The sequence below is a fragment of the Pleurodeles waltl genome, chromosome 3_2, assembly GCF_031143425.1.
Source record: "Pleurodeles waltl isolate 20211129_DDA chromosome 3_2, aPleWal1.hap1.20221129, whole genome shotgun sequence".
Lineage (NCBI taxonomy): Eukaryota > Metazoa > Chordata > Amphibia > Caudata > Salamandridae > Pleurodeles > Pleurodeles waltl.
In genome coordinates, this window is record NC_090441.1 from 133,754,361 (window position 1) to 133,778,610 (window position 24,250).

At 46.4% G+C, this 24,250-nt stretch overlaps 1 protein-coding gene across 2 annotated transcripts in view; it reads left to right on the top strand.

The window, feature by feature from the left end:
* Positions 1-24,250, top strand: part of AIPL1 (aryl hydrocarbon receptor interacting protein like 1) — a 286,910-nt gene that overhangs the window by 107,630 nt on the left and 155,030 nt on the right. For both annotated transcript variants that reach the window (XM_069227003.1, XM_069227002.1), the window contains exon 4: positions 21,839-22,015. In XM_069227003.1, coding sequence (XP_069083104.1) covers positions 21,839-22,015 — 177 coding nt within the window. The remainder of the gene's footprint in view (positions 1-21,838; positions 22,016-24,250) is intronic.

Here is a 24,250-nt window from a genome sequence, read left to right on the forward strand (position 1 = left end):
AGATGTTGCTTCTCTCACAGGAGAGTCCAACAGCTCTGCAAGCATTGAGGGCAGCCTCAATGAAGATGACCTCCTGTTAGCCAGGATGGTCAAAAGATTGGCTTTGGAAAGATGGATCCTAGCCATAGAGAGGGAAAGACAAGATATGGGCTTAGGTCCCATCAATGGTGGCAGGAACATAAATAGGGTCAGAGATTCTCCTGACATGTTGAAATCCCTAAAGGGATTGTAACTAAATATGAAGATGGTGATGACATCACCAAATGGTTCACAGCTTTTAGAGGGCTTGTGCAACCAGAAAAGTAAACAGATCTCACTGGGGGGCTCTCCTTTGGGAAATGTTCACTGGAAAGTGTAGGGATAGACTCTTCACACTCTCTGGAAAAGATGCAGAATATTATGACCGCATGAAGGCTACCCTGATTGAGGGCTTTGGATTCTCAACTGAGGAGTACAGGATTAGGTTCAGGGGGGCTCAAAAATCCTTGAGCCAGACCTGGGTTGATTTGGTTGACTACTCAGTTAAAACACTGGATGGTTGGATTCATGGCAGTGGTGTAAATGATTATGATGGGCTGTACAATTTATTTGTGAAAGAACACCTGTTAAGTAATTGTTTCAATGATAAACTGCATCAGCATCTGGTAGACCTAGGACCAATTTCTCCCCAAGAATTGGGAAAGAAGGCGGACCATTGGGTCAAGACTAGGGTGACCAAGACTTCCACAGGGGGTGACCAAAAGAAAGGGGTCACAAAGACTCCCCAGGGGAAGAGTGTTGAGACATCCAAGGAAAAAAGTAAAGAGTCTTCTACAGGGCCCCAAAAACCTGCTCAGGAGGGAGGGTCCAAAGCCTCTTCACAATCCAATTTTGGGTACAAGGGTAAAAACTTTGATCCCAAAAAGGCCTGGTGTCGTAGCTGTAATCAGCAGGGACAACAAACTGGAGGCAAGGCCTGTCCCAAGAAAGGTTCCACTTCAAACTCTACTCCAGCTAACACTGGAATAGCCAGTCTCCAGGTGGGATCAACAGTGTGCCCAGAGCAAATCAGGGTTCACACTGAAGCTACATTCGTCTCTGAGGGTGGGGTGGACTTAGCCACACTGGCTGCCTGGCCCCCTAATATGCAAAAATACAGGTAGCAACTCTTAATTAATGGGACAAGTGTAGCAGGCCTGAGGGATACAGGTGCCAGTGTCACCATGGTGACAGAGAAACTGGTTTCCCCTGGTCAATACCTGGCTGGACAAACTTATCCAGTCACCAACGCTGACTATCAGACTAAAGTGCATCCCATGGCTATGGTAACTTTAGAATGGGGAGGGGTCAATGGCCTGAAACAGGTGGTGGTCTCCTCAAATATCCCTGTAGACTGTTTGCTTGGAAATGACCTGGAGGCCTCAGCATGGGCTGAGGTAGAACTCAAAACCCATGCAGCCATGCTGGGTATCCCTGAACTGGTGTGTGTCAAGACAAGGGCACAGTGCAAGGCTCAGGGTGAAACAGTGGTGTTGGAGCCTGGGAAAAGGGCCCAATCCTCCAAGAGAAAAGGAAAGAAGACTGGGGAACCAGCTTCAACACAACAAGAGAAAGAGAACCTCTCTTCCCAGGAAGAAGTTCTGCCCACTGAGGGAACTGAGCCCATGGAGTTAGAACCTTATCAGGTTGAGCTCCTAGCCCCAGGGGGACCCACAAGGGAACAGCTGTGTAAGGGGCAAGAAACATGTCCCTCTCTTGAAGGCCTTAGGCAGCAAGCTGCTGAAGAAACAAAAGGAAAAATCACTGGAACACATAGAGTCTATTGGGAAGATGGACTCCTCTACACAGAGGCAAGAGATCCCAAACCTGGTGCCACTAGGAGAGTGGTAGTGCCTCAGGAGTTTAGGGAGTTAATTCTAACCTTAGCTCATGATATTCCACTTGCTGGGCATTTGGGACAAACCAAGACTTGGGAAAGGTTAGTTAACCATTTCTATTGGCCCAACATGTCCCAGAAGGTAAAGGAGTTTTATGTCTCCTGTGCCACCTTTCAAGCCAGTGGTAAGACAGGTGGACACCCAAAGACCCCCTCATTCCACTTCCAGTGGTGGGGGTCCCCTTTGAAAGAGTGGGTGTGGACATAGTGGGTCCACTTGAACCTTCCACAGCCTCAGGGAACCAATACATATTAGTAGTAGTGGATCATGCTACTAGATACCCTGAAGCAATTCCCCTTAGGTCCACTACTGCCCCTGCAGTAGCCAAAACACTCATTGGTATTTTTACCAGAGTGGGATTTCCTAAGGAGGTGGTGTCTGACAGGGGTACCAACTTCATGTCAGCATACCTGAAGCATATGTGGAATGAGTGTGGGGTGACTTACAAATTCACCACACCATACCATCCACAAACCAATGGTCTTGTAGAAAGGTTTAACAAGACATTGAAAGGCATGATCATGGGGCTCCCTGAAAAACTCAAAAGGAGATCGGATGTCCTCTTGCCATGTCTGCTTTTCGCCTACATGGAGGTGCCTCAGAAGGGAGTAGGGTTTTCCCCCTTTGAACTTCTGTTTGGCCATCCTGTCAGGGGACCACTAGCTCTTGTAAAAGAAGGCTGGGAGAGACCTCTTCATGAGCCTAAACAAGATATAGTGGACTATGTACTAGGCCTACGTTCAAGGATGGCAGAGTACATGGAAATGGCAAGCAAAATCCTTGAGGCCAGCCAACAACTCCAGAAGATGTGGTATGACCAAAAGGCTGCTATGGTTGAGTTTCAGCCAGGGCAGAAAGTCTGGGTTCTGGAACCTGTGGCTCCCAGGGCACTTCAGGACAGATGGAGTGGCCCTTACCCAGTGCTAGAAAGAAAGAGTCAGGTCACCTACCTGGTAGACCTAGGCACTAGCAGGACCCCCAAAAGGGTGATCCATGTGAACCGCCTCAAACTCTTTCATGACAGGGCAGATGTGAATCTGTTGATGGTAACAGATGAGGACCAGGAAGCTGAGAGTGAACCTCTCCCTGATCTCCTCTCCACATACCCTAAAGATGGCTCAGTTGATGGAGTGATCTATTCAGACACCCTCTCTGGCCAATAGGAATCTGACTGTAGGAAGGTCTTGCAACAGTTTTCTGAGCTCTTTTCCCTAACCCCTGGTCAGAGACACCTGTGTACCCATGATGTGGACACAGGAGACAGCATGCCTGTCAAAAACAACATTTTCAGACAGTCTGACCAAGTTAAGGAAAGCATCAAAGTGGAAGTCCACAAGATGCTGGAATTGGGAGTCATTGAGCACTCTGACAGCCCCTGGGCTAGCCCAGTGGTCCTAGTCCCCAAACCTCACACCAAAGATGGAAAGAGAGAGATGAGGTTTTGTGTGGACTACAGGAGACTTAATTCTGTCACTAAGACAGATGCCCATCCCATTCCAAGGGCAGATGAATTAATTGACAAACTAGGTGCTGCCAGATACTTAAGTACCTTTGACTTGACAGCAGGGTACTGGCAAATCAAAATGGCACCTGGAGCAAAAGAAAAGACAGCATTCTCAACACCTGATGTGCACTATCAGTTTACTGTTATGCCCTTTGGTTTAAAGAATGCCCCTGCCACCTTCCAAAGGTTGGTGAATCAAGTCCTTGCTGGCTTGGAGTCCTTTAGTGCAGCTTATCTTGACGATATTGCTGTCTTTAGCTCCAGCTGGCAGGATCACCTGGTCCACCTGAAGAAGGTTTTAAAGGCCCTGCAAGCAGCAGGCCTCTCTATCCAGGCATCCAAATGTCAGATAGGGCAGGGAACTGTGGTTTACTTGGGACACCTTGTCGGTGGAGGCCAAGTTCAGCCACTCCAGCCCAAGATCCATACTATTCTGGACTGGGCAGCTCCAAAAACCCAGACTCAAGTCAGGGCATTCCTTGGCTTGACTGGGTACTACAGGAGGTTTGTGAAGGGATATGGATCAATAGTGACACCCCTCACAGAACTTACCTCCAAGAAAATGCCCAAGAAGGTAAACTGGACTGTAGAATGCCAACAGGCCTTTGACGCCCTGAAACAAGCTATGTGCACAGCACCAGTTCTAAAAGCTCCAGATTACTCCAAGCAGTTCATTGTGCAGACTGATGCCTCTGAACATGGGATAGGGGCAGTTCTGTCCCAAACAAATGATGATGGCTTTGACCAGCCTGTTGCTTTCATTAGCAGGAGGTTACTCCCCAGGGAGCAGCTTTGGAGTGCCATTGAGAAGGAGGCCTTTGCTGTGGTTTGGTCCCTGAAGAAGCTGAGACCATACCTCTTTGGTACTCACTTTGTAGTTCAAACTGACCACAGACCTCTCAGATGGCTAACGCAAATGAAAGGTGAAAATCCAAAACTGTTGAGGTGATCCATCTCCCTACAGGGAATGGACATTATAGTGGAACACAGACCTGGGACTGCCCATGCCAATGCAGATGGCCTTTCCAGGTTCTTACACTTAGAAAATGAAGACTCTCTTGGGAAAGGTTAGTCTCATCCTCTTTCGTTTGGGGGGGGGTTGTGTAAGGAAATGCCTCCTTGGCATGGTTACCCCCTGACTTTTTGCCTTTGCTGATGCCAAGTTATGATTTGAAAGTGTGCTGAGGCCTGCTAACCAGGCCCAAGCACCAGTGTTCTTTCCCTAACCTGTACCTTTGTTTCCACAATTGGCACACCCTGGCATCCAGGTAATTCCCTTGTAACTGGTACCCCTGGTACCAAGGGCCCTGATGCCAGGGAAGGTCTCTAAGGGCTGCAGCATGTCTTATGACCCCCGGGGACCCCTCACTCAGCACAGACACACTGCTTGCCAGATTGTATGTGCTGGTGGGGAGAAAATGACTAAGTCGACATGGCACTCCCCTCAGGGTGCCATGACAACCTCACACTGCCTATGGCATAGATCAGTCACCCCTCTAGCAGGCCTTACAGCCCTAAGGCAGGGTGCACTATACCATAGGTGAGGGCATAGGTGCATGAGCACTATGCCCCTACAGTGTCGAAGCAAAACCTTAGACATTGTAAGTGCAGGGTTGCCTAAGAGTATGTGGTCTGGGAGTCTGTCACACATGAACTCCACAGCACCATAATGGCTACACTGAAAACTGGGAAGTTTGGTATCAAACTTCTCTGCACAATAAATGCACACTGATGCCAGTGTACATTTTATTGTGAAATACACCCCAGAGGGCATCTTAGAGATGCCCCCTGAAAACATACCCGACTTCCAGTGTGGGCTGACTAGTTTTACCAGCCTGCCACACACCAGACATGTTGCTGGCCACATGGGGAGAGTTCCTTTGTCACTCTGTGGCTAGTAACAAAGCCTGTAGGTTCTGGAGGTACTTCTCACCTCCCCCTGCAGGAACTTTAACACCTGGCGGTGAGCCTCAAAGCTCACCCCCTTTGTTACAGCACCCCAGAGCACTCCAGCTAGTGGAGATTCCCGCCCCCTCCGGCCACGGCCCCACTTTTGGCGGCAAGGCCGGAGGAGATAATGAGAAAAACAAGGAGGAGTCACTGTCCAGTCAGGACAGCCCCTAAGGTGTCCTGAGCTGAGGTGACTCTGACTTTTAGAAATCCTCCATCTTGCAGATAGAGGATTCCCCCAATAGGATTATGGATGTGCCCCCCTCCCCTCAGGGAGGAGGCACAAAGAGGGTGTAGCCACCCTCAGGCCTAGTAGCCATTGGCTACTAACCCCCCAGACCTAAACACACCCCTAAATTGAGTATTTAGGGGCTCCTAGAACCTATCAAGATAGATTCCTGCAACCTGAAGACGAAGAAGGAGTGCTGACCTGAAAGCCCTGCAGAGAAGACGGAGACACCAACTGCTTTGGCCCCAGCCCTACCGGCTTGTCTCCCAACTGCAAGAGAAACTGCAACAGCGACGCGTTCCACAGGGTCCAGCGACCTCTGAAGCCTCAGAGGACTACCCTGCATCTAAAAGGACCAAGAACTCCCGAGGACGGCGGCTCTGCTCCAAAGAAGAAACATCTTTGCAACAAAGAAGCAACTTTTAAAGACAACATGTTTCACGCCGGAAGCGTGAGACTTTGCACTCTGCACCTGACACCCCCAGCTCGACCTGCGGAGAAACAACACTACAGGGAGGACTCCCCGGCGACTGCGACCCTGTGAGTAGCCAGAGTTGACCCCCCTGATCCCCCCCAGCGACGCCTGCAGAGGGAATCCAGAGGCTCCCCCTGACCGCGACTGCCTGCTTCTAAGAACCCGACGCCTGGTAAAGACACTGCACCCGCAGCCCCCCAGGACCTGAAGGATCCGACCTCCAGTGCAGAAGCGACCCCCAGGTGGCCCTCTCCCTTGCCCAGGTGGTGGCTACCCCAAGGAGCCCCCCCTTGCCTGCCTGCTTTGCTGAAGAGACCCCTGGGTCTCCCATTGAACTCCATTGCAAACCAGACGCCTGTTTGCACTCTGCACCCGGCCGCCCCGTGCCGCTGAGGGTGTACTTTTTGTGCTAACTTGTGTCCCCCCCGGTGCCCTACAAAACCCCCCTGGTCTGCCCTCCAAAGACGCGGGTACTTACCTGCTGGCAGACTGGAACCGGGGCACCCCTTTCTCCATTGAAGCCTATGCGTTTTGGGCACCAATTTGACCTCTGCACCTGACCGGCCCTGAGCTGCTGGTGTGGTAACTTTGGGATTGCCCTGAACCCCCAACGGTGGGCTACCTTGGACCCAACTTTGAACCCTGTAGGTGGTTTACTTACCTACAAAACTAACAAACACTTACCTCCCCCAGGAACTGTTGAAAATTGCACTGTATAGTTTTAAAATAGCTTATTGCCATTTTTGTGAAAACTGTACATGCTAATTTGCTGATTCAAAGTTCCTAAGTTACCTAAGTGAAATACCTTTTCATTTGAAGTATTACTTGTAAATCTTGAACCTGTGGTTCTTAAAATAAACTAAGAAAAGATATTTTTCTATACAAAAACCTATTGGCCTGGAATTGTCTTTGAGTGTGTGTTCCTCATTTATTGCCTGTGTGTGTACAACAAATGCTTAACACTACCCTCTGATAAGCCTACTGCTCGACCACACTACCACAAAATAGAGCATTAGAATTATCTCTTTTTGCCACTATCTTACCTCTAAGGGGAACCCTTGGACTCTGTGAATGCTATTTCTTACTTTGAAATAGTGCATACAAAGCCAACTTCCTACAGAGGGGCACTTTGGGATTGCAGTAGAGGATACAGAACCTGCTCAAAAAGTTGGTAGGGTTACCCCGGGAACTTTTTCCCTGTTGGTTAGGGATAATTCAGTAGTCACTGCTCGCCCCCCCCAGCAGGCTAGTATCAAACATAATTGTGGTACCTTCTTCCTAAAACTACTGGACCTATAGAAGGCAAAAGAAGAACTGCATCTGCTCTTGAGACCTGTGAAGAGAACACTGAGACTGGATTTGCTCCCACGTGTACCCAGGACAAAGAAGTGGACCCCAAGGGTCAGTTGCCTGACCTTTTAAGCTATAGGAATACAAAAACCTCAAAATACACACTTTCAAATAAGATCCCAGCTGATCAGTTTTAACTGGACCTGCCCTCGACCCTGCTGGTGGCTTCTGTTAGAGAGAGTTCTGGAACCCGTGGCTGGTGCCAGAGTGTATGCCTAACCCTAAAGGCTGTGACCTAGAAACTTTCCTCAAAGTTTTTCCTGGAGATCAGGAACCTGAACCAAATTGCCAGCTGATCTGCAGAGGGTGTATCATCTGTGGGCCTGACTTTGCCATAGCTCCCCCTATGTTCTCCACTCAATGGCGAAATTAGACAATGCCAAAGATGCTTTGACTCCATCCCACAACTTCATCAGTGCTGCAGTTGACAAGGATCCGATTGACGCAGAAGACTTCTGGGGTGGATTCCTGAACTTCTCCCACTGGAGCTTTTTTCAATTTAATCAGTGGTTTTACTGAGGTTCCATCTCAATGTTTGATTCAGTTGGAGCTGAACATCCTTTTCTCAGTGCTAGCCCACTGCCTTATTGGATTTGTGTTACTTTGGTGTCATTTTGTTCAATAAAATAGCCTCGATTTGTATACATTGGAGTGGGATTTTTATTGTGCTGTGTTTCAACTTTTTAACTGTTTTGGTACCTCACCTTCCTCAGTGTCGCCGTTGACAAGGATCCGATCGACTTAGAAGACTTCTGGCGAGCAAACCTGAACTTATCCCACCGGACATTTTTTCACCTTAATCAGTGGTTTCATTGAGATTCCATCATGATGTTGGTTTCAATTGGAGCTGAACGTCTTTTTCTCAGTGCTAGCCCACTGCCTGCTTTCTAAGAAGGCTGTTGACATTGAGGAGGTAACTTTTCCATCGGGACGAACCTAGCTTTTGTAGTCAACCTGTGCTCAATCACTGTTGGTCTGAAAAATTACCCTTAACTTGGTCAAGCGAACCAGTTGCCCCCTGTTTGGCCTTGAGCTTTTTGGGGCTCTTTTCATTTAAAATTTTAAAAATTCATATCTCCAGTCCTTCTTAGTGGATTTGTATCATTTTGTTGTCATTTTGTTCAATAAAATAGCCTTTATTTTTATGCACTGGAATGAGATTTTTATTGTGCTGAGTTTCAACATTTTAGCTGTATTGTACCTCATTTTTATTTTTTTAAATCTGTTTATTAAGCATACCATTCACATACCAGTACATTGGCTGTTAATGATTTATCGAATTGTTTGCCTACATATATAAACTTGCACGGCCTTATTACATAGTGACTTGTATGAAAGAGAGAAAAGAGAAATCAAGCTATAAACAAACATAAGATATTGCTAACAGAGCAAAAAAAAAAAAAAAAAAAAGAAGAGACATTCAGCTTAAATACTGTACGACAACTACTTGCCGAGTAACAATGCAGCTGAGCGCGGTTAATGTCATTTATGATATTTGCTACCTCTGACAGAGGTAAGGAGAGGTTAGAGGAAGGAGTACAGCTGATATATGTAAGTGTGTGTAGAGCGGAGGACAGAAGTGGGACGAGGATTATGTTTTGCGGATTGCAACGGGATGCTAAGCAGAATTGGCATTGAATGAGCTGGGTTTGACCTGCGTAAAGTCTTGCACGCAGTGAAAACAGCCTGGTGTGTTACGTTAATACTTTGAGGATAAGAATGAGAATGCCAGCAATGACAACAAATGAGATTGAGGCAGTTCAAGTATCATGCTGACCGTATCCACCTGGCTGTAAGAGTTATGTATGGTGCACTATTCACGGGGGGTGCAAGTCATCACGCGCTTCTATTGCCACCACGAAGGTGTTCCAGATTTCGGGGCCCTCCTCGATGAGACCTTTGCGTTGTAGTAGATTGAGTGTCTGCGCCTCGGCCTGTGAGCGACTGTGTAAGTCTCGTAGCCAAACCAGGTGGGATGGGACATGTGGAGCCTTCCAATGTGTTGCAATCAGACGTTTGAAGACAACAAACGCTAGATCTATGAATCTGTGTATCTGTTTATCGCCTCTAGTACGGTGACATACACCCAATAAGCAGGACTCTGGTGTGGGGGATAATGCAAGGGATGAGATGTCTGCTGTGACGTCTGGGATGCAGTGCCAGGCCGAGTTTATTGAGTGGCAGCTCCAAACCATGTGGTAAAAGTCGGCTGCTGGGGTAGCGCATCTTGGACATGTCGGGGTTGTGTTCGGGTATATTCTTAGAATGCGGGCTGGGGATAAGTAAGAGTGGTGGATATAATTGAATTGGGTGTAACGTAAGCGAGGATTCCGGGATATTGATTTGATCGTTGCAAGAGCTGCGATCCAGGTTTTTTGTGGTAATGGTGAAGAAAGGACCATGTCCCAGCGTGCCTTAGCGTGCGGCAGGGTGGTACAGACTGCTGCTAATAGTATTTTGTATCTTTTAGTTATTGTTCCTTTTGCGCTACCTATTGTAAGGATAGTGGTGAGCAATGGGGACTCAGGAGGTTCGTCATTGCCGAGACCCCAAAGCTTATTTAGCAGCCGTTTAATGGCGCTGTATGTCAAAAAGGCCCCATTGTGCATCACCCCGGCAGACACCAGTTCCGTAAAGGAGTACAGCGCGGAATTGGAGTATAGATCGCCCACCTTCAGTGTATTTATGTCACGTGTGTTATGATGTGTTGAAATAATTTGGGTGCCCGGCAATTGAAACAGCGGTAGCAAGGGTGAGTAAGGGGGGGAGGGAGCCTTGCCCTGGACATATCTGCACCAACAAAAGCGAGCTGCCTCCATCAGTATGAGTTTCGAGGATAGGGAGTGAGGGGTAGATAACAATGCAGGCAGCAGCCGTTGCGGGGCCATACATGACTGCAGCATTACGCCCTCGGTGGAAGGGACATCACGAAGCCATGCAGACAGCCACGACAATTGTGCGGCTGCGTAGTATCTTTCAAGGTTGGGCATGCCCAGCCCGCCCATTTCCTGCGGATGTTGTGTTATGGTCAGCGCTACCCTGCGTCTATCTTTGTCCCATAGTAGGTCGGTTAGTATTGAATGCAATTTACTAAAAAAGGAGCGTGGCAGGCACACTGGAAGGGCAGTGAAATAATATAGGAACCTCGGGAGGATAAGCATCTTGGCTATTGCTACCCGGCCCATCGGGGATAAGGGGAGTGAGCTCCAGAATGTTATCGAGCTGCTGATGGAGCTCAATACTCTGTCAATGTTGCCCTCTTTTAGATCTATAATAGAATGATAAATCTGCACCCGAGGTATTTAATGGTTGTATGTGACCACGGTAGTTTATACTGTGGTAGTGTTGTATGTGTGTCAGCCGGGATGGAGACAAGAGGGAAGATACTGGACTTGGACCAGTTGACGTGCAGTCCAGAGGCGAGGGCGAAGGAGTCCAACAATTTCAGCACTTTTGCCAAGGAGGTAGAGTGATTACGCAAGTAAATCAGGGCATCATCTGCATATAGGGATATAATATGATAGGTGTTAGATTCCAGGATGCCCCACATATGTGCGCAGCTGCGTAGTTTAATTGCCAGTGGCTCCATGGCAATGGCAAATAACAAGGGGGACAATGGGCAGCCTTGTCTGGTGCCTCTGCTTATGGGGAATGCTTCGGAAATAATGCAGCCATTTTTTACTCGTGCTGTGGGCTTAGAGTATAGCGTTTTGATCCAGCTGATGAAGCCAGGTCCAAAACCGAACGCCTTGAGTGTGCAAAGAAGATAATTCCAGCTTAGTGTGTCAAACGCTTTTTCAATATCTAGGGAGAGGGCGACCGCTTCGGTGTTTGTGTTGCTGTGCATTATATGGAGCAGCCTCCTAATATTTAGGAAGGTGCTCCTACCAGGAATAAAGCCGGATTGGTCTTGATGTATCAGACTCGGTAAGTAGGGGAGGAGCCTATTCGCTAATATTTTCCCTAATAGTTTGCAGTCTGTATTGAGGAGGGAGAGCGGTCTGTATGATTTAACATCAAGGGGGTCCCGACCAGCTTTTGGAAGGACAACTATTAAAGCTTCGCGCATAGAATCTGGCAGTTGTAAGTTATGGTACGCTTCATTGAACACCTCTACGAGCGGGAGTAGGAGATGATTCGCATGGGAGTTAAAGTATTCCACCGGAAGTCCATCCGATCCGGGGGTTTTGCTGCGCGCCATTTGCGCCAAAGCTGAGCGCAGTTCTTCAATGGTAATGGGGCCATCCAGAGTAGGGGTATTATCGAGGATAAGTTGGTTTTGAGAAACAAGTTGTAGTATATCAGTTAGGTGTGATTCCGGCGGAGGGGGAGGAGACGTGTAAAGTGTGCGGTAATATATGGAAAAGGCTTCGTTGATGCCTGACTGAGTGTTGACGAGAACGTCGGGGTTTAGGCGTATCGCGCCGATAGGCGTTGGCTGTGAGGGCTGTCGGGTCAGCCAGGCTAATAGTCTACCGGATCTGTCTCCTTCAGCGTGCTGTCTTGCCATATAATGTCTGTAGTCATGTTTGCCTAGTCTGGTGTCTGCTTCGTTATGAGCAGCCCTGAGCGAGTTCAGTGTTGTTAGTATGGACTCGTCCCTGACAACCACATTCTCTGCATTGCGGATTTTTACCTCTAATGTTTGTAGTTCTTTGGTAAGTGCTTTTCTCACCCCCACCGTGGCTGCAAGGCAGTGTCCCCGTATCACCGCTTTATGGGCGTCCCATTCTATAGAGCGGGATGATGTCGTGTTTTTATTTAGCAGGAAGTAATCAGCTAATTTTTTAGCTATATCTGTTTGAAAGGGGGGGTCTAAAAGAGCTTCCGGCTGCAATCGCCATGTTGGTATACGAGTGTGCATGTGACCCCAGGCCATTGTTACACATAAAGGATTATGATCTGATATAGTGCGCGCTAAGTATTCAGACCTGCACACTTTCTGAATTACAGCTGCGGATACAAAAATCATATCTATTCTGGTACATAACTTGTGTACAGGGGAATAATAAGAGTATTCCCGTTGGGTGGGGTGGGCCGTCCTCCATACCTCCCTCAAGCCGTTATTTAAAGCCCAACTTGCTAGTGCTTGAGAGGTGCGATTGGAAGGAGCTGAGGTAAGCGGGGGAACGAGCGGTCTATTTGAGTATCTAAGACACTGTTGAAGTCTCCTCCCCAAACGCATTCCAACGTGGGGTCATTAAGGTTACCAGTAGAAAGTGTGGATAGGAAATCGCGCTGGTTTGCATTTGGGGAGTACAGTGCAACTAGGGCTAAAGGGGACCCATCCAGTATGCCCTCAACTATCACGTGCCGACCATTTAAGTCACATTGTGTACGAGACACGGTAAATGGGACCCCGGGGGTGATCCAGATTGCCACCCCGCGGGCAAATGATGAAGAAGTTGTGCCATACAATTGCCCCTTCCATTTCGAGCGCGTGTTTTCTAGCGTAGTTTTAGAGAGATGTGTCTCTTGTAGTAGAGCTATGTGTATCTGATGCCTCTTGAGAAAGGCATAAACCCTTTGTCGCTTCCGTGGAGTTGCCATACCTCTAATATTCCACGTGAGCACCTTGTATTTTACAATGCTTTGATGAGTTTGAGTGGCCATGATATATTTGTGGTTTTCGTGTATCCAAGGGAATGGGTGTCTGCTGACCACGGCATGAAAACATTGTGATGCTCGCTCGCTAAGATTGGGCCGCTGGTGACTACAATATTGTGAGCTGTAATCCTGTTACTATAATAATTATGACATGTACGTTTGCTGCTGCATTTACAATTAACTAGCATGTGACAGAACCAACAACTAAATAGAAAGGTGCACACTAAAACAAAATATAATGACAACTGAATTAAAAGATAGAAATCAATTCCAGCAATTGCTGGCTCGAGAGAATGGTCCATATGGAACAGGGGGGCGTCGGGGAGCATTGGTGCAGAGTCATGGGTTTACCCTGCCCGATTCACTTGTGATGCAGAGTGCGCCGCCCAGGGGCACAAACGAAGCACGTGACGTAGTAGGGAGACGTCGACGGCGCCCAGAAGGAGGTGTAGTAGAATTGTGATGCTATCCTCAATTCGTAAGAACAAGTAGAACCCAACTACTTAGCAGATATCGTCCGCTGTGCGTGGTGTGAGGGTAGGACCACGTGTGGATTCAGCTGAGTCAGAGTTTGCATCTTGTTCCTGCTCGACGTCCGCTTGTATAGAGAAAGCAGTTGGTGACGTGTTAACGAATCTGGATGTGGCCCGCAGGAGCCGGGAGGGTTCAGTTTGCGCTTGTTCAGGCGAGGGCTTCGCGCCTTGTTTTTTGCGCTGTCTCCGACCCGGCGTGGAGGAGGGTCTATTGTCTCCCAAAGCATTTCTGTCTAACGGGTCAGCTAGACCCTTGGCATGTAGCCAGGTCCAGGCGTCCTCCGGAGAAGTAAAGAAGAGTGTACGAGTGTCATCTTGTACCCGGAGTCTGGCAGGGAACATCAACGCATACTTAATGTTGTGTTTTCGGAGACATGCCTTAACATGGTAAAAAGAGTTGCGTTTCTTCTGTACTTCTGCTGTAAAATCTGGGTAGGCTGTAATCACAACGTCTTCGAAGCTTACCGGGCCAGATTTGCGGAATAACTGTAGGATAAGGTCTCTGTCACGGTAATTAAGGAGTCTTACTATAAGCGGACGTGATTGTGAGCCAGGTAGGGGAGGCCTGGCGGGAATCCTGTGTGCCCTTTCGACAGAAAAGAACTTCGGGATGTTATCTTTGAGAATAGTATCAGTGAGCCATTTCTCTATAAATAGTTCAGCACTGAGGCCCTCGGCCCGCTCGGGGAATCCCACCATACGGATATTGTTGCGGCGAGATCTGCCTTCTGCATCCTCAGCTCTGCGTTTTAAAGAATCCACCTCTGTTGATAAATGAGCTAGTTGCGATTGGAGATCTTTCACGGAGCGGGGGAGGGTTACAGTGTCTTTTTCAAGTTCGGTTACTCTATCAGCTAGTGCGTGTTGGTCAGTGCGAAGTATGTTAAGATCTTCTGTTACCGAACCTATTTTAGCCTCTAGAGTAGTTTTAGTGTCTAGAATGGCTTGTAGTATCTTTTCAAATTGTGATGTGTGTGATTGCAGGGTGAGTTCTAGCTTCTGCAAAGCCACTTGCGTGGTGGCGTAGGGCTCTGAGGAGGATGAGGTGGCGTGGTCCATCTTGCCCATAGGTGCTCGTGGGGTTTTTGGTTTGACCATTTGGCAAGTGTGGGAGCGCTTTAGACGTTAGCGTGCTGAGAAAGCGCGAAGCAGTGTGTGCGGCCAAGTCAAGTGTCCTGCCAGTTCAGCCTGGGTGTTGAGGAGGAGTAAGGCGAGGACCAAACGAAACTGTAGATGAATAGTAGCCTGGCACATTTACTCTCACTTGTGGATCTTAATAATTACGGTGCTGGTGTGAATTTGTAGGTCTAGTGGGATAGGGGCAGTACACTGTGCAGTATAATGGAGGTTGCAGCTGCACTGGTTATCTTGTGTCCCAAGGGGGGTGATTCATGCGTGTACGCACTACGACTCGATGACTGTCACCGATAGGCTCTTCTCGCGTAAACGGCCAGATCCGTTGTGCGCTTTTTCCCCACACAAATAGCTGAGTTCTTGACACCTCGGTCCCCCAGAGGTGGAGCTCGGGCCAATACAGGGCAAGGATCCGTACAGCAGGGACTACGGTTGTGGCACCGTGTGCTAGTGCAGCAATCCACGTCGAATCAGTGCGTTTGATTGGACGCGAGTAATAGTTCGGCACAGCCTGCAACGCTGGGACCGATTAATTTGTGAACCTGTTCCCGCAGGCCACTCCATGCAGGGAGCAGGAATGCCACAGGTCGATGCCACCACTCAACAACGCCACAAAGTAAGTTTTCGGGGTATGCGCCCTAATGCGATGTGCCGCTGCGCGGCGCTTCCTGCGCACCAGTGGGCCTTTTATGGCAGAGTTAGGGGCTGTTGTTTGCAGAGGATGCAGTGCTTAAGAGTATTGGCCGCAGCTTGTTGGGCCTGTTGATGCGACGTTTTGCGTGGTCCAGCCACTGGGCAGAGCGCGGGGCGCGGTGTAGATATAGGTAAGCGGGGGGAGCCAGGACATGGACACCCTCGCCAGCTGCCTACCTCGGTGAATGTGGAGCGGGGAGGGCCCACCCCGACAGGTCTCCACCCGCGAGGGGCCACGTTGTAGCAAAGAAGTTCCAGCCGCCGCACCCTCACGATATGTCCCACACGGGCTGGCGTGCAATGCCAGCGCTCAGTTCCGGGTAGAATCCGCGGTGGCGCCCTCCATCCATGCAGCGCGAACCCGGGCCCCAACGAGAGGAGGCGTATCCCGTGCGGCCCGACCTCCGGGCCGGCCGCGGGAAGGCGTGTTGCCACAAGTTAGCGGGGGAGCTCCGGCACGGAGAGCTCCATTCGCTGGGTGACGAACGGGTAAGCCTATTTCGGCAGGGCTTAACCCGATGAAGATGACGCTGTAACGGAGGTGGCCTGGTCGGCACCACCCCACCAGAGTGTTCGCGACCGGCCGGCGCGCCACACTGCTTCTCACCTCCGGGTAAAATCAACGATGGTGCTCCTCATCGGCAGAGCGCAAGCCCGCGCTCCAGCTTCGGATCGCGAGTGGCACTGTGCATCGCCCTCTGCGAGCGTGTGGTTTGAAAATCAGGTGCCGGTCGCGATCTAGCCGAGTGCCAACTGTGTGTCGGTAGCCCATTTCCGGCCGCGGGCATCGATGCAGCCCCCGGGCAACACACTTATCGACGGGCGGACCCACTCCAGGGGGGGCCCGGGCGCCTCTAACAGGATGTTTTTTCGGGCCAGGGATCGGAGCTGCAGTTTATGCTGCCGCTCCGGTCGCCATCTTGGCCACGCCCCCTGCTGTATTGTACCTCATAATGCTTCACTCATTTTGTAAGGTTAAGCCTGTCTACTCTCAGCCATAACTACCAGGGTTTGAGCTCAGGTTTAAGTTACGGAAACCTTTACTGGACCAACAAGAATAGTGCCAATAACTCACTTTCTCAAATTGAGGGTAAAGGAATAAAGCATGGTTATTACCTACATGGTTATGAAAACACCAGAAAAATTAAATGGATGTCAAAAGCCCTTTGCAGATGGATTTATTTATTGAATCATATGCTTGACAAACACTTTGGAAAGCAGACAAAGTGTAAATAGGATATACATATCCTACTACATACCGTCACATTATTAAATATGATATACATATCCATAAGGCCATTGTTGCTATTTTTGCAGTGCAATTTAATGTTCCATGTACTAGTGCATCACATTTACATGTTTTCTAGTACAATTTTAATCTGTGCACTTTGTATTAATCAATTAATGGTAGCTGTCTGCATTTATATGTAGTAGAGGCCACACATATAACCATATTGTAATCATTGTACTCTCTGATGCTTACTGTAATCATAGGTTGCCCTCTTTATTGCTGTGGATGACATGATTTATGCCTATGCCTCAGTCACTGGAGGATCTTTAATAAATACATAACAAGTTTCATGTTTTTCTCCCCTCTGCAGGGTTCTTATTGAGGAGTGCTTGTTAGTAAGAATATGGTCATTGTTTATTGTAGAGATTTAGATTGCCTGATTACATTTCGGCTGGGGTTATTTCACAAGTAGGGATGGAAAGAGCCTCTGGTAGCAGCTGACTGTTACTAACTTCAAAGCCGCACAGCTGTACTATTCTTTGTTCAATGCTGAGAAATTGGGGAGCCTACTTACTCTCTGAGAACTTCGCTGTCTCATTCGACTGCCCAGAGAGAGTCGATGGGATGGTGCTTCCAGATCTTTCTACTGTGTATTAAGTATGTGTCTTCTTAGATGATATATCAGATCTTGTCCTGACTTCGCTCAAACAAGACCTTTCTCAACTCTGCAGATTCCCCTTTCCAAGGATATTGAACTTCATGCCTGAAAGCCCATTTCATCCACAAGAACCTTAATTTGGTTTCTCTGATGCTGACAGCTTCCTGTCTGAAATTTCGGTTTGCCACATTTGAAGCTTTATCTAGATTAGGAAAGTTCCCTTATGGAACCTATGGAACCAATCTACCTCAGATTCTGTGCTTTGTATCTCGTTATATTGTGCATCCTCTTCTTTATAATATACAAATTTAAACTGCATAATAATATGGAAATATAATGCTTTTCGATACATTGACTTTACTTAATGATGCTTATTTTTAACTGACTAAATCTTGCTAATAAACCGTTACAGTTTAGACACCATCTCTAGTCAATATTATGAAACCAAATTGGTTTAGCTGTGAATTAAATGTATTGCAGATGCTAACTCTTTTCATGAGCTTTCATTCGACAACCAAAGGTCCATACGACCAGTAGAGGATACCATACGATGACCATAGGAGAATCTTCAGGTGCAGGAAAATCCTACCCATCACTATCCATAAACTAACTGCTATTTTCTTTTGGATAAGGGCACTTATTTGGTTCTAACAAAGGCATGTAACAGAAACACCTCACTGATCATTAAAAAAGATAATATGACTTCCTATATGTGAACCATCACTTTGTTCAGTGAATCTCAGTTTTTTTTTAATCTAAAGGAAGATCTCATTGCCATTCCTACCTATATCATCACTTTAACCTTTGTTTTTTTTCCAGTGGTCTGACTCTGTGCCCAACCCCTGCGCAAAACCCACCAACAACTCACTCGCAAGGGGTTGACCACAGAGCCTGGCCTACCTCCAGGCCCTGTTTCTAATCTTGTGCATGCCACTAATGTGGGTTGTACGCATGGCCTGGTACTCCCACAATACTGCACCTAAGTGTCACCTCCATGACACTGTGTAATCATGCAAACTTCAGCCAGTGAAGCTTGTATGGTTGCACAGTACAACTCCCGTGGGTGTACCCTGGTACCGCATGGTAGGACCACGCTAGGTCAACCTGTACAACTCCCGTGGGTGTACTATGGTACCGCATGGAGGGCCACGCTAGGTCCTCCTGGGATCCCATCCCCCACAAGTGCCAGAGGGTCAGAATATCCTTACTAACCTCAGGACACAGAGACCGAATGCCCAAGTCCTTGAATGGTGGCTACAATGTTTCTCTTCATGTTGTGGCCAGGCAATTAGATCACTTTGTCCGATGAGCCCAAAACAACTGATGTGGAAAAAGAGGTCTTTCAACCAATCAGATTACTCTATTTTTTAACTTTACAATACTGTGGGAGTTCCACAGGGACAACCGGTCACATATACCTTTTTTGTTATTCCCACCATGACCCCCTGAGCACCTTGAAAATGGCTGAATAGATATACACAAAATAATGAAAAGTATGCTTTCTGATTAAAGCTATGACTTTTAGCCATCTGTGGTATAATTATTTTTAGCCAAGCTACATCGAACAGAATAATCCCAATCAGGGTGAAATCGGTCTTGGAGTAGTTACAGTTTACTGAGGACCTAGCCTGGCAGTTCGGGCTGGACTGTTCCTGTTGAAGCAGAATCAAGACAGATTCAGGGGTGTAGGTCAGGAGAGGTGTATGGGTTGTTATATCCTCCAAATGTATTCTGCAGTAAATAGTTGGGTATGGCAAGGTATCTGTCAGATTTCACCCTGGTTTTTACATGCCCACACTGCCAAACACACACACACACGCACACACACACACACACACTCTCTCTCTCTCTCTGTCTCCCTCTCTCGTGTGCGCCATAAAACATAGTTAGTTTGACAAATGTTGTGTTTTCAGTGCCCCCAACAACCTAAACTCCTCTCTCTTTCTACTGCCTCTTAAGACTCTCTCCTGTCCTGCTTCTCATAATGTATTTTAAGATTATATGCCAGTGTGATTGTTGGGAAATCTGAAGCACACTCCTCTCTGATCTTACAGAGGAAGCCTCACCCAGGACAGATCTGCATATGGCTGGGTCCAAATAAGCCTGGGCGGAGTTCACGGAGTTCTGCTACATGGAACTCTGCGAAGTGCTGAAAATACTGTGCTGCACTATGCAGAGTTCCACGTGCCGCAGAGTTTGGGTAAGTCATGTTGTTCGCACTGAGTTTCTCGCACGCTGTAAAATCAGTGCGAACGGCGTCACACGGAGTGCCAGAGGGCGCTAACGTCTTTTTGCCACTCAAGTAGATTTTCTACTCGAGCAGCAGCTTCCTCAATACGAGCGGCAGCTTTCTCATCATGAGCGGCCTACCTCAACCACTCGCGTTCAGAAATCTCACTCACTCTACCAACTTAACATAGGTGAGCACAAGCGAGAGAAAAACTCCGCTCAGCATCACTCTGCAGAGATTTTCAGAACTCCATGAAGAGTGGGAAAACTCCACAAACTCCGACTTCGCAGTGGAATTCTTCGCCCACTCCTGGGTCCAAACTGAGATAGCAAGGTGTGCAAAATAAAAAAGGGTTTCAATGCGGCCGAGTAATTACCAGTGGGTGAGATTCAGTCAAGCATTCTACCCATCACTTTTTTGTATTCGTCAGCACTACTAAGATTGTAGCTCGGAGAAGCTGTTCATGGAGCTTTAGATGTAATTTTCTGTTATTGCCTTGGTATCGCTTGATGGCTTAAAATACACTGTAAGAAAACTGTTAAAATAAGACATTAACGCTAATGAAGATAACTATTATCCTAACCCTTTGACTGGAGCAATATCTATAGACGCTGAAAGAACAGACTGAGCTTTACGTTTTTAATTATTTTTCTAAGTTGACTAAGGGGGATGATTTAACAAATGCAGACTTACGCCGTAGAGGAATCAAGGCGATCGTTACTTATTCGTGCAATCTTCCTTCCAATTATTCCTGCCTCTAATGCTCCAAAAATATGAAAGCAGATTTGCCGATTGTGAGTGATGCTGGACTGGGCAAAGAGAACAGGTTTTTTCTCTTCACTGGCTGGCCTTCTTAGGTCCTTACATGCTGTTTGTAACTGTGCCTATTCTGAGAACCACAGCTTTCGAAAATGAGACTATCAGGAAATAAAAAGAAGAATGATAGATTTAATTGTTTGTCTAATCTTGAAAGAACATTTGATTTGTACATTCTTCACTGTTCAACAAATGACACATCTTAGGGAATTGTGTAAAGTACGAACAATTTAAAACCATTTATTTACTCTAGGTAAAAAACTCTCCTGACTTGAAATCTCTCAGCGTTCAATTTCTGGCAGCTGCTCTTGCAGAAGATTGAAAAATACAATATAATTAATAAGGTTTTGTAGTTTCCTGTGTTCTTTGTTTAAAGGACGTGTAAGCCTAATACACTAATTTTATATCTAGAAAGTGTGATGCAAGTGTGATGGGAATCTTTGGCCCATTTGTATTTTCTTAAATTTCCAATGCCGTTTTCAAGGACCTGATTTTAAAGTTGTCGCACCTAGTAAATCAATGCAAATCTCAAATTCGCAATGTATGACAAAGGCAACTGAACCAATAACTCCTGATTACCTCTATTATCTACCCATGCATTGAAATGCTTAATGCTGTCATCGTTTAATATTGCCTTTCTAAACTTTAGCCACAATGTTTTGCAAAAGGCTATTGCAATATCTTAACCAGCCTTCTCTTGGCCACGCCTTATTCTCATCTAAGCCTTCAAGCCTTGCCCTATTGAATACTTTCGACCCTCAAGCATGTTCTAGGTGTGGAGGTAAACATTTAACCTGGACAAATAACTCACTACTAGCTAATGGCACTAAGTTGTAAATCCACCACAGAAGACTACTATGTCCTGTCGGTTACACCTTATCGACTAGCATGTGCTAATGACTGCCCCTTAGGTTTGAACATTGTAGGTTGTTGATTTCTTAATGCTGCTGTTGTTTTGGCGTTGTGGTACATTCACCTGTTGCATTTTGTTCTGATGAAGGGTTTGTTTCTTCTGCAGAGGCAGCAATGGTCATACAGGTATTTCTCACAGAAACCATTTTACCTTATGGAAGCCAACTTATTTGAGTTTAGTAGGAGATCGGTCACGGCTTCCAACAATACTGTGACCTCCCTCTTCCCTCACTTAGCAATTTATTTTCCAATACATTCCTAGGAATATCATCCATCACGGAGTACGTTTAAGGATAAAATGTGAATTATTACTCGAGACTGAGACCCAGTGCCATATCTACAAAGGTGTGGTACTGTTGTGATTTCTCCCTGTGCTGGTGCACATGTGTCTACCAAGTGGCTGCGTTGTGGGAAGACTTGTTTTTGTACAGGAAGGTGTGCCTGACACTACAAAAACTGTTACATAAGGCTTACTTAACTCACCCCCTAAACAGACATCTGTAAGGTCAAATTCTAGTGCAACATGTGGTTTTTCAAAGTCTATCTTCAAAACAGAAAATTTTGCCCCAGTAATCTCTATTGGATCTTTTTTCTTTCCAGGTGGAATCCCCAAGTGCTTACCAAAGAGAATCGTGGGCCCTTAACGATGAAGAGAAGTTAAAAGTTGTACCTATCTTACATGGAGAAGGAAATCGACTCTTCAAACTGGGACGCTATGAGGCTGCCATAAATAAATATCGAGAAGCTGTGATCTGTCTGAAAAACATCCAGACCAAGGTAAGTCTCTGCTGGGAGGCTGGCATCTGGAAACATGAATATTAGACCTTGGCTGCATAAAAAGCTCACACTGACAGAATGCACTGACTGACCAACCCCACACTATGCAGACTAGACTAGATGAGCAATCATGAAATGGTAGAAGTGATGCAGTTTAATCTATAGGGACCGTCTGTAAAATCTCATCTACACACAACTACATTTGGAGAATGTGCCCCAGCATGACGAACCACATAACATCGACTGTAAAATCTCTGCTGCACGTTTGGATGGCCTACATTCAAAATAATGTCCCTCGCCATAAGGTTTTCTAGGGCCAGTTCAGACCACCTATAGATCAACGTTTAAACCTCCAGCATGAATTTCTTTGAGAAGTGGACAGTCACAGATCATAATGGTGAAACATGGGGGTGGTGTGGACCGCAACTCTACATCATACAAAACAGTCATAGAGCAAAGCCCAGCCAGATATACTTTTGGAAACATCTGAGACAGGCTTTTTCTGATATTGAGATCTCCCCGGCCACCTCCGCCCGCGGCATGTCAATATCTGTCTCAGTTCGCCCTAAACAACACCATAGGTGCACATACGCTGTTAAGTGCATTTGTGGTGCCTACTTATTTGTAAAAGTGTGCTCTGAAGTGGCAGCAAAATTTCGTATTTGCTGCATTCAACGAGACAGATACATCCACTAACGAATAAATAGGTACAATTTATTTAGAACCATGAAACCAATTTAGAAGTCTGAAACTATGGGGCATATGTACAATCTTTTGACTCAGGGCAGCGCTGCAAGCCTTCTTGTTGCGCTGCCCTGTGTAAAAAAAAGGGCCGGAATGCACCGTATCTAAAAATTATGGAGCATTCCTGTCCTTTTTCCCTGCACTGGTGCACAATGGGCTGCCATGCGCCAACACAGGCACCCTTGAACCATGGTACAAGGGTGCCTGCTCCACAGGGATGATTGTTTCTGTGCAAGAAGGGACACCTTTCGGCACAAAAGCAATCTTCAGAGTCGTTTTCCTCTTACTATGTGTGCTGCATAATGCAGCACAAATAGAAAAAGGAAAACACAAGGAGAAATAAAGGTATTTCTCCTGGTTGCACCTCCCTTATACCTCTCCTGGGGAGGTATAGGGTTTTGAAGCATTCCGAGGTTTACAAATCCTTGAAAATCTGGGAATGTGTCAAAATTAATGGGTGTTGCTTAGGAACATCCACTGCAACAGCCATGGAACGCCTCTTTGACGTAGAGTAAGGCAACACAGCAACTTGTATTAGGTTGATTTACTCCATATCTACAAGGCCATGTAAAGCCACACAAAGTGGCTTTGTGTGTCCTTTTAGATATGGCCCTGCAGCCTGTGACATTGGTGTGCCAAAAAAGTGATGCACCTGCATCTAAAGCCGCTTGTAATAATGGCCCTATATCTGTTTATGCAGGAGAGGACAATTTGTTTTTTTGCATATATTTTTTGGCATTTTAGCATATTTTTACATGTATTTGTTTATTTATTTGTTTGTCTATTTATGATCTTCACTTATAATCTTACTACAGCCCTAAAGGTCACAAAACAGGAATAAATATACTCTAGCCCAGCCGTGGAGGAACTCTAGCACCCAGCTTAGCACTCAAAGGCCCTCCTGTCCTCTCATACAAAACAAAGGAGGCTTGGACTTAAAATAACGCTCCATATAAAGTAATATCAAAATAATGGAATTATTTTAACAGTCACACACATATATTACCTAGTAACAGTAACTTGTGCCATATAGTAACTGTAACTCGCGCCTTCTAGCACTCTCACTTACATCACTCATGACATGTTCTATGACATAATTGATAATATCACTGCAACATTTCAAATTATATCATTGATAACATTGTGTATGGAGGTGCACAAGATAAAGTAACTTGAGATAACTATAACTGGTAAATTTCAGTGGTTTAAAATGGCATGTTTTAACTGACATTTTCACATAACTATCATGTTTCTTTTACCTTTATTTTTTCAGTGAATATATATATATAAATATATATATATATATAAAATCTCACTGCAACATTTGCAAATAAATTATTGATGAGAAAACTGTGAATGTTGGGGGTGTGAATTATAGTTACCTTATGGAATAAGTAATAGTTACTTGAGATAACTATAACTGTGAATTTCAGTATTTATTTTATGTTTAGAATAATAAATTTTAACTGAAATTCTCACCAAACTATAAAG